At 32.7% G+C, this 11,448-nt stretch overlaps 1 protein-coding gene across 1 annotated transcript; it reads left to right on the forward strand.

Moving 5' to 3' along the window:
* Window positions 1–2,106: 2,106 nt before the first annotated feature.
* LOC145588872 (uncharacterized) lies at window positions 2,107–3,576 on the forward strand. The gene is made up of 3 exons (XM_081645468.1): window positions 2,107–2,244; window positions 2,350–3,049; window positions 3,170–3,576. Exons 1-3 carry the CDS (start codon window positions 2,107–2,109, stop codon window positions 3,574–3,576), a joined length of 1,245 nt encoding a protein of 414 aa, XP_081501594.1.
* The last annotated feature ends 7,872 nt before the right edge of the window (window positions 3,577–11,448 follow it).

Raw genomic sequence — 11,448 nt, forward strand, 5'->3', positions numbered from 1 at the left:
GAGTTTTAACTTGCTTTTTAAGATTAAATATTTTAAAAATCAATTTATATTCAAGTAGTCTGAAGAGTTTAATTTACATTCAGGAAGTTTGGGTATAAGGTTTATCAATTTTATGTCTGTTATTGATCATCCAGATCATTTATTACAAGCACCGTCGACCTCAAAAGGTTACAAAACTAAACCGTCTAAGAGGTTTGGAAAGTGGAAGTAATGAAGTAGAGGATGCAAATGTATAAAAAAAAACAAAGATTAGAGTTCAAGAAACAAGTAATTTCAATTTCCTTTTTTTCTAGTGCTATAAACTTTGTTTATTTTTCTGTATTGTAGTGATTTGAACATTAATATTAATGATTTTCATGTTTATTATTGTAAGCACCTTTGTCAACAAAGAGCTACAAGAGTAGACGATGTACAAATTTAGAAGGTGAATGTAGTAATGAGACACAAAGGTATGTAGATGCTGGTTACTTTGATAATAAACTCAAAATACAAAATATGGTATATCATTGTTATTATTTTGATTTATCAAAATTTGTTTGAATGTGTGTTGTAATTTCTATTTTAAAGGTTACAAGGACAATTAAATGGAAAAGCCTAAAAAAAACCAGCAAAAGAGTTGAAGTGACAAGTGATTTCTTAGCCATCTTTTTTGGAATTGCATATTTTAAATAGACATCGAAGAGAAAATTCAATATGCTAATTTCCAGTATTCATATTTGATACAGAGAATCCAGATGTAGTAATTGGGAAGAAGATTCCTGCTCAGGCTTATCAGCTTCCTACACCAACTTATTGTCATAGGTGTGTGGCTAAAAATTTGCCTTTGAATCACTTCACTTTTGTTGTGATGATGGGGAAGTCATAGTTGATGTGAATGAGTATCCTCCGCAGTTTGTGAGGTTATTTACTTCTACAGATGAAGAAGCGAAACATTTTAGGCAGTATATGCGACTATATAACAATTTGTTCGCTTTCACTTCATTAGGCGGAGATTACAATGCTAAGACAAAAAAAGGAATCTATGTTTTTAAGTTACATTGCCAAATTTATCATAAGATTTCCAGTTTAGTTCCTGGAGAAAAGGGGCCAAAATACATGCAACTTTATTTTTATGATGGACAACAAGAACTAGCTAATCGTCTTAAATGTTTTCCTGTATTAAGGGAGAGTGTTTTGGCAATATTGATGGAGGTTACTGATATAAACCCATATGCCAAATTTTTTCGATCTTTGAGAGGAGTTACGATTAGTGATTCGACACAAATTCTGTTGAATAAAACTACGGTTCCTAATCAGCGTGTTTATAATGCTCCTGCTTCAGATGAGGTTGATGTTATCTGGTAGAGACTTCTTCTTCCAGTGAATCTTAAAGTCCACATATACTGGTCACTGGTCAGAATAATTCTTCTCATACAATCAAACATTATTATGGTTGCTATGATCCTCTGCAGTATCCATTACTATTTCCATATGGTGACTGTGGGTGGACTCAAGGTCTTAAGAAAATGTCTATGGGTGGTATGCAGCAGTTACAGTCTTGGCCGGATCCTGTTTCTTCTTGTAGTGTACATAGTACTGAAGATTTGTTAGATGAAGAGGGTAGGCGTATGAGTTCTACATCTTTTTTAAAAAAATTTTGAAGTATGTATGGTTTTATATATGTCATATATTTGGTTTTCTTGTTTCATACTTTTTTTTTGTTTTTTTTTTTCAATTATTGATTTGTAGGTGCAAATGGAAGCTCATCTAAGGCAGATAAACATATTTCAGCTCAAGAATACTATGCTTTTAAGCTTCAGTGTCACCCTGGAAAATTATTAATCAGAGCTGGAAGATGTTTTCAACAATATATTGTTGATATGTATGTCAAGGTAGAGAACACACGCTTGGATTTCATCTGTAGGAATCAACAGGCAATAAGGGCTGATCTTTATCAGGGACTTCTTGATACTATTGACTGTGGAGAAGATTATGCAGCAAATGTTGGTAAGAGAGTCATATTACCTGCCACATTTATGAGTGGTCCTCGTGATCTTAAGAAGAGATACTTAAATGCAATGTCGTTAATTAGTTCAGAGGTTTGGCAAGCCTGATCTATTTATAACAATGACATGCAATCCAAATTGGTCTGAAATTAAACAAGAACTTGCTGTTGGAGAAGAAGCACAGAATAGGCCAGATATTGTTTCAAGAATATTTAGATCAAAGGTTCTTGCTTTAAAACATTTAATTCGAAAGAAAAAGGTATTTAGAGAAGTAGTTGCAATGATTTATGTTATTGAATTCCAAAAAAGAGGCTAACCACATGCTCATTTTCTCATTATATTGAAATCTGAGTTCAAAATTAAGTCTCCTAATGACTTTGATAAATATGTCTGTGCTGAAATTCCGTCTATTAAAAATGGATATTTAAGGGAAATTGTGATCAAGCATATGATGCATGGACCATGTGGTCATTTAAATCCAGAATGCCCCTGTATGAAACATAAAGAGCATCGTGGGCATTGCAAGTATGGTTATCCAAAACAAAATTGTGATGAAACAAGAAGTAGCAATAATGGATATCCTTTGTATCGAAGAAGGGCTACATGTGATACTGTTAAAGTTCGGGGAGTTGAAATGGATAACACATGGGTGATTCCATATAATCCATATCTTTTAGCATATTTCAATTGTCACCTAAATGTTGAAGTTTGCTCTACTATTGAAGCAGTTAAGTATCTGTATAAATATATTTATAAAGGGCATGACAGGATATCTTTCAATGCTGTTCAGACAAAAGATGGAGTACCTGTGCAGGATGAAATTGAACAGTATCAATCAGGTCGGTGGGTTTCACCTTGTGAGGCTGCGTCGTGGTGTCTTTTTGGTTTTGATTTATATGAAATGTATCCTCTTGTTCTACCTCTTCCTGTTCATTTACCTAACTCTCAGCTGATACAAATGAGACCTCATGAACAACTTACAACAATTGTTTCAGATAATAAGCGTACCAGATCTTGTCTAACAGAGTTCTTTAGAATGAATTGTAAATCAGCTTTGGGTACATGTTGGTTTTACAATGAATTTTTAGAGCACTATCGCTGGGATGCATCAGATAAACTCTAGTATAAAAGAAAAAACAAAAAAATTCAGATTGGAAGGTTAGCATTTGTTGGGCCTTCTGAAGGTGAAAGATATTATTTGCGGTTGTTGCTTCACAATGTCAGAAGTCCTAAGTCGTTTAAAGATCTACGAACAGTTAATGGTTACTTGTGTGACACTTTTCAGCAAGTAGCACTTAAGCTTGGATTGATGGAAGAAGATGATGCAATTGAGTTGTGCTTAACTGAAGGATGTGCCATTCAGATGCCTCATGTGATTCGAAAATTGTTTGCTACATTGCTCACCTTTTGTCAACCTAGCAATCCTTCGTCTCTATGGTCGGACTATTATATTTCTTTGTCAGAAGATTTCCGATATAAATATCCTACAAATGAAACAAAGGTGAAACAATTAACTATCAAATCAATTGAGAAGTATGTTGAGTCAATGGGAAGTTCTTTGAAATCTTTTGGGTTAGATAATTTAGTATAAGATGATGGTGATGCTATACATGTAATGACATGGATTTTAATGGATATAACCTTCAATCGCAGTTGAAAGGTTTGGAATCTTGAGTCTCGGTCAAGAAACGCTAAGCAACACGAGCTTTAAACCTAAACTAGGCCAAGAATACACAAGCACAAGCTTACGTAAAATTTTATAAATTTCAAATCAATCAATCATACTTTTCGTTAAACACCGTCATGTATTTATAAGCTAAATAATTAGCCTAAAAATCGTGTAAAACAAATTCTAATCTAACTAGGAAACTAACACTAACTTGTAAAGATAATATTTTGCAAATATGATCTTTAAAGTTAAGCTTATCTTCTACTAACCGAATAAGACTAACAAAAATATCCTAATAAATTCGGTCACCTAATAATAAAATAAAAAATAACAATAAAAATAATTATAATAACAATATTGATGCCTTGGAACCGCATCATGTAACAAAAGACATTGAGGATGCGTTGAATGCACCAATTCCACCAGAATGTTTAGAATGTAAAGATAAGTTGAATCAGGCTCAACGAAATGCTTTTGATGTAGTTATGGATCATGTTAGAAATAAGAAGCCTGGTGCCTTCTTTATAGATGGTCCTGGTGGAACAAGGAAAACCTTCCTGTATAATGCCCTGTACGCAAAAATAAGATCGATGGATAAGATTGTTTTGCCGACAGAAACTTCAGGTATTGCTGCAGCCAATATTCCTTCGGGTAGGACTGCGCATTCACGTTCTAAAATTCCTTTAGATCCTTCTGGCTCTCTAACCTGTAATGTTCCCGAACAGGGAAGTTTAGCTGCACTGTTAAGGGAGACAACTTTAATTATTTGGGATGAAGCTTCTATGGCTAAGAAAGAAAATATCGAATCCCTTGATTCATTACTCAGAGATATTTGCAATTCAAACGAATTATTTGGAGGCAAATTAGTAGTTTTTGGTGGGGATTTTAGACAGGTTCTTCCAATTGTTCCACGTAAGACACAGAGAGAAGCAGTTTCTGCAAGTTTAGTTAGTTTTGTTTTGTGGCCGCAGCTACCGAAGTTCAGGTTGACTGAAAATTTAAGAGCTAAAGATGATCCTGTGTATGCATCTTTTTTGTTGTCACTGGGCAATGGAGAATTACAAAATAATGAAGATGCATTTGTTGAGCTTCCATCAAGTATTGTTAAGCCTTGTTATTATTCTAGTGCAGCTGACGATGTGCACCTTACAGCTGTAGCATTTCCAGAAATGGATATGTCTCCATTCAGTACGGATATTTTTACTACGAGAGCTATATTGACACCGATGAATGAGGATGTTGATACCATTAATTCAAGCTTGATTGAAAAATTCTCAAGTGAATCAGTGGTATATAAAAGCTTTGATACAATGATTGATGATAATTGTGCCATTTATTCTACTGAATTTTTAAACAAGTTGTCCCCTGGTGGTATGAGTCCTCATGAGCTCAAGCTGAAAGTTAATAGTCCTGTTATTATGTTAAGAAACATCTTGCCATCATCTGGATTGTGTAATGGAACAAGACTTATATGTAAACGGTTCTTTCCTAATCTCATTGAGTGTGTTATTGTTGTTGGTCATAATAAAGGTCATCATGTATTAATCCCAAGAATAAGCTTACGTCCATCAGATTCAACAAGTTATCCTTTTCAGTTCCAACGGAAACAATTTCCTTTGAAACTTAGTTTTGCAATGACAATCAATAAAGCTCAAGGGCAGACACTTAGGGCCTGTTCACATTTACTTAATTTCAGTTCAGTTCAGTTCAACTCTAATCAGTTCAGTTCAGCTCCAATCAGTTCAGTTCAGTTCAGCTCCTAATTTCCCTCTCTCATAAAATATTCATTTCAGCTTAATTTAGTTCAGTTCAGCTCCAATCAGTTCAGTTCAGTTCAGCTCCAATCAATCCAGTTCAGTTCAGCTCAGTTCAACAAATATGAACAGGCCCTTAGTCAAGTTGTGGTTTTTCTTCCACGATCATGCTTTTCACATGGTCAATTATATGTTGCACTTTCACGAGCTCGCAAGTCGTCTAATGTCAGTGTAATAACTGAGGCCAACACATAGCAACAAGGTGTAACTCACGTGAAAAATATAGTATCTTATGATATTCTTCAATTGGCAGGAATAATTTAGCTGTGTGAATAGGTAATTATCAACAATTTCTTTATATACATGTTAGTGTGAAGAGTATATATATCATCTTATTAACAACTTTAACAAGTTCTTTTGTCTCTTTTGTGATTACTTTCAGGATTTATGACTTAGGAGGGCAATTAGAATATGAATTTCAATGATATCATAGAAGTGCACGGTGATATGATTGGTTCATTCATGATTGTTGAGCAAAGAGAGGTATGAATAATTTACAACTGCATTTCATTCTTTGCTTTTAAAAGAGAACTCATGTATGTGGTCAGCGAATGCCGGGGCGACTCATGTAGCATGATACAAATATCATGACCTGTTTATAATTTCCAAAGATGAAAATTAATAAAGATTATTAGGTTAAGTAATGACATGTTATTTAACAGAACTTTATTTTTCAGCTCCATTCAACCAGTTACTCTTTCGTTACTTAAAGTACAAGGCAACTATAAGCAAGAAGGAAGATACTTCAGTAATGGTGATGAGGTTACTATATTTACTTTAAAGGTGATTATACAAGTATAAACGGTTTAAAAATTAAGTTTGTAAGTGATTAAAGCTTTGGCTATTGTTAGTGATTATGCTTTTTTATTAGAATAACAACCTGATTCAAGAAAAAGGAGTTTTAGAAGTTACAAAACAAGGATAATTCAAAAAGAAAGTCATTTTGTAAGTATTATTCACTTCAATAGCAGATAAATTCTACTCTAATTAAAAGGTATTGTCAAACAAATTCTACTCTAATTAGGATTACTTTAGTAGTAATTAGAGTAGAATTTGTTTTGCAACTCTAAACTCTAATTAGAATTACTCTAACAAATAACAACTACTACTTTTTTTTTTTTTTGCAGTGATGCAACAACCTGGATTTCAGCTTAAGAAGTTCATTTCTAGGACATTTGTTAGTAGATAGAAGTCATCTAAATCAACAACAGATTAAAAAAAAACTATAAAAAAGGTAACAGTGTGTAAATTATTTTGTGAAAACTTAGAACTACCAAACTATCTTATTTTTTGTTTAGGGAAAAAGTCTTTAATGAAACAAAGAGACAAACAAAAATGTTACATGCTGTAATAATTATGCATGCATGCATTTTCTTTTTGAAAAAAAAGAAAGGAAAACACTGTTAATGTTTGTTGAAATTTTGCATGAATCCCTTTACCATTTTTAATATTTTTGGAAAAAAAAGGACCACCTAATTCTCCCTATAAAAGCAGTGATAAGCTTCACCTACATTCTCTCAAAAATATATCTAAATTTCAACCTATGCTTCACATAAAAAAAAATCAAACACATAAAACATTGGATAAGTTGTACCAGGATCTGCTCTCAGCAATCAATCATCTGCTATTTCATAGGTATGATCAATCTGTTAATTTTGTTCAGTCAAATCATTTTCACATTTACAGATCTGCTGCTATTACTCAAATCAATTTGTGTTTGTTATATACAGTTCAATTCTGCATGATATGAGCTACTGATTGCTAAGTAAGAATATTATACATGCAAAGAATTTATATGTACAGTTCGATTCTGCATGATATGAAATATTATATATGCACAAGTATATAGTTTGATTCTGCTTGATATGTGCTTAAGTTAAATGGTGTCTTAAAGTTTGATTAAAGTTATATAGTAATTAGACTTAATCACTTAGATAGTACAATGGTTAACAAAATATATGAAATAGATATTTGTACATGTTGCATGCATAATTATCATTGATTATAGCTTATTAAACATCAACTTAAGGCATGCAATATGGAATTTATATATACTCAGATCCTTTTAAATTGAAGATATTATATACATTCTACACAATTAGAAGTTAAAACAAGTTACCCTATACTGTTTTATACACCTTAAAGGAATTGATTTTTTTGGATGCATGATACATATGGATGATAATATTGCTTTTCCGAATATGTTATTGTTTGTGTGATTAAAATATCTACAGATCTAATATGACATGCATGGAATTTAGATTATCCCCTGCATTTTTAAAAAAAAATATGAATGAAAAACATGTAATTACCCTTTTCCTCTGCTATCATTTCATTTTTCAAACTATGACAACATTAATTTGTTATATGCATATTATTGGTAATAACCTAAATACGATTAACTCTAATTAAGTTACGAATATAACATACAGAAAACGTTTTCATGGCGCCTCATCAAAAATTTCTAGATGAAATCGACTCAACAACAAAAAAATTTAAGGTAAAAGTTAGAGTCGCAATAAAAGGCCTCCCCAAACATCATAAAAAAATACACGATATCAGTGTATGTTTTTAGATGATGACAAGGTACATCAATTTAATCCAGAAAACATTTAGAATTTTAATATTCGATTTGCAAAGATTAACCTATAATCTAAGTGAATGTTTGTATTTTGGCTTTTCACAGAAAAATCGAATGAAGATGACTCTTTTTGGTGATCAAATTCAAGCATATTGGGATGTTATTAGTTACAGAGGTAATTATGAAATAGATGTTGTTGTAGTTAGGCCCCTGGATGTACAATGGAGAGCTAGGGAATCTGATCTTCCATATCATTTGTCACTGGGAGGAAAAACTGTCATTCGATCTTTAGATCCTAAGGGAGAATCGGTTTATCCTAGATACCAAACCCTTGCTTCTATTCCAAGCATTCTTGTTGATGATGATAGACATGGTAAGTAAATCATATGGACTACATATACATCCATTAAAATTATCAAATACATCAAAGAAACACATTACAAAGTGTATATTTTTACTGTTAACTTTTTTGGAGTTACAGATTTCCTTGTGATAGTCCTCTATATATCAGCAGAACCGAGGAAAATTGTGACATCATTTAACAAAGAATCAACAGTTCGAGACCTCATAGTGATAGATCACAGGTAATTGTTGTTACAGTCTAGCAAATGTCTCAGCATTCATTCTTTTTCATGTTATATCAATACAAACTAAATATTGTGAATCTCCTAACTTCAGTACTGATCAACCAATGAAAGTTTGCACTTGGAATGATCTTGCTGGAGAATAATCAAAATCAGTTGTCTCAAACAGTGAACCTTTTAAAGTAATCGGTATCACTGCTTTGCGTCCTATTACTCGACAAGGTAAGACAATAACCTAGATTACACTTTGATGTCGAACTGAAAAACATATGTAGAATATCATAATCACAGCAAAAAAATGTTGATATCCTTCAAATTCAGGATTTGTACTTGAATCAACCATGTCAACTTTTATCGTTAAAGAACCTGAAGGTGACAAAGCAGAAGCTTTAGCTGAATGGTAAGGTTTTACAAAATTGAATTTATGAAATATTTCACATGTTAGCATAACAATGTCTCGAATATAAATTCAATGAGTAGAAAGAAACAGAAATTATAATTTCTCTTGTTAGAGCAAAGCACAACTTGATGATTTATTAGTTAAATTGCTCTATTGATAAGAGTTTGAAATAGTTTGAATTGTATTCAATGTTGTGTACAAATTTATTAACAAAACCTTCAACTTCTGACATTTTCTTTTCTTAAACAACAAATAGGGCAAAGAAACATCGAACTATGCTAATCAATGAGCAACACATAATCAAGGCAGCCTTCAATCCAATAGATGAAAAAACTGTAACAACTATAGGCCGCCTAAAGGCAAAGAAGGTACATTTTTGCACTATATCTGTAAAATGATTGGTAGCATCAGCATACACAACTGACATTGTATCGGTGAATGTTTACCTTAAACACAACAACAATGACCTTATTCAATATATGTACAATGCAGTCAGCAATTACACTTCCACATGAAGTATTTTGGTTGAATGTTGTTGCTACTAATATGGACTTTCAGAAATTGAGAGCATACATCGGATGCTCCTATTGTGGAAAACGAATAGATCTTGCTCTTGCAACAGTTTACAATTGCAAAGTATGCTCAAAAAAGGACATTCATGCTGCTCATAGGTAAGAAAATCAACAAGAAAGTTGACTCATTAAACTTCCAAATGTATATTATGTCAAACACAAAATTACACTAATTTTGTAATTTACAATGAGCAGAACAACAATTACTTTCGATGTGTCCGATGGCATTGGAACATTAGAGCTCACTGCGTACTCGGAAGTATGTGACAAGCTTTTCCACATGTCGATTAAGGACATCAACGAAATGAGGATGATGGTATGTATACAAAATAAAATATACAAATCACGACCTCACTATTTAAGTCTACCTTCACTATTAATTTTAAATGTGTAGATTACTTAAACCTCATTTTGTATGTAATTAGGAACAAGCTGACAAGTTCCAAGAGACAGCTCAAAATTTAGCAACAAAGCATTTTCTTATCAAAGTTGGACCCACAACTGCACTGTCAAAGAACAAAGTTTTGCAATGGGGGCTAAAGGGTGTACATATGGTGGAGGATCCAGTATCAGCTACCAAAACACAGAACAATTCAACAAGTACTGATTTTGGTTCTGGAAACCAGAAAGCAGCAACAATCACCAGCACAGAAGTTGCGAATGCTGAAGTGAACGATGAAAATCCAATTCAGACAACAGAACATACAAGCAACAAAGAAGCACCACAGAAAGATGATCTTGTTTTCTCAAGTCAAGGGGAAGAAAATGCTTCTGTTACTGGTGAAAGTTTCAACACTGCAAATCAGAACACTCAAGACAGCGTTGGTGATTACGGCCAGAAACGAAAGAGATTCGAAAATGAAGCCCAATCGAACACACCATCAAAAGATGTGGTGGAACTGATGACCAAAGACAGCTCTACAAAATCAACCATGGACAAGCCAAAAGAACTAGATCAAGCTCATTCAAGTGCCATAAAATCCAAGGAATTCAGGTCTGAGGTGCAGGTTATTTCTAATTCAGTTCTACGCACAATCAAGCAGGAGAAGGTCGACAAGAGGCAATCACTCATATTTCAAGATGATGATCAGGATGATTTCTAAAAACATGAAACTACTCTCTTAGCAGATTAGGCCAACATCAGCTTCAACAAGTATCAGCCATCTATAAAATATATAAATTAAAGTACTAATATTTTGTAATGTGTGGCATTGATTAGGAACAAGTATACTACAATTACTTGTTCCTAAATAACCCCACTTATTAAGTTATTAGCCTTACCTAGATACCTAAATTTTTTACAACCGGATAGTAAGTTAGTTAATCAAGCAGTGCTTTTGGATGTTAAAACAATTGAATTAGCTATGTAGCAATATGTAGATATATAGCAACCTACTATGTTAAGAAGTAACTATGTGAAACCAAGCAACTAGATATATATATTGCTTGGAAATGTAAGTCATGGTTCAACTTATATGAAAATATATGCTTAAATTGTAGTATAATACTCTGTGCTTAAAATATATATATGTGTCATTATCTTTTAATTATCAAGTTTAACTAATAATCTCCATTCATTTTTCTATGCAATTATAACTACAAATATTTAACAGAAAAAAAAAGACTAAAGGATACTTACTGATTACACAACACATATCAGCAGTGATCACAAAATTAAAATAAATGCCATAATCTATATTCATTGTTGAAATGTGATGTTATTTTACCAATCAAATCAACAACAATTTTAAAATTCACACATAAAATTAAAAAGGACTCCTTATCAGCACATTCATATACAACTCACACATATTCACCGGAATCAATATTATTTCTGAAAAAG

Source organism: Chenopodium album, chromosome 17, assembly GCF_948465745.1.
Source record: "Chenopodium album chromosome 17, dcCheAlbu1.1, whole genome shotgun sequence".
Taxonomy (NCBI): domain Eukaryota; kingdom Viridiplantae; phylum Streptophyta; class Magnoliopsida; order Caryophyllales; family Amaranthaceae; genus Chenopodium; species Chenopodium album.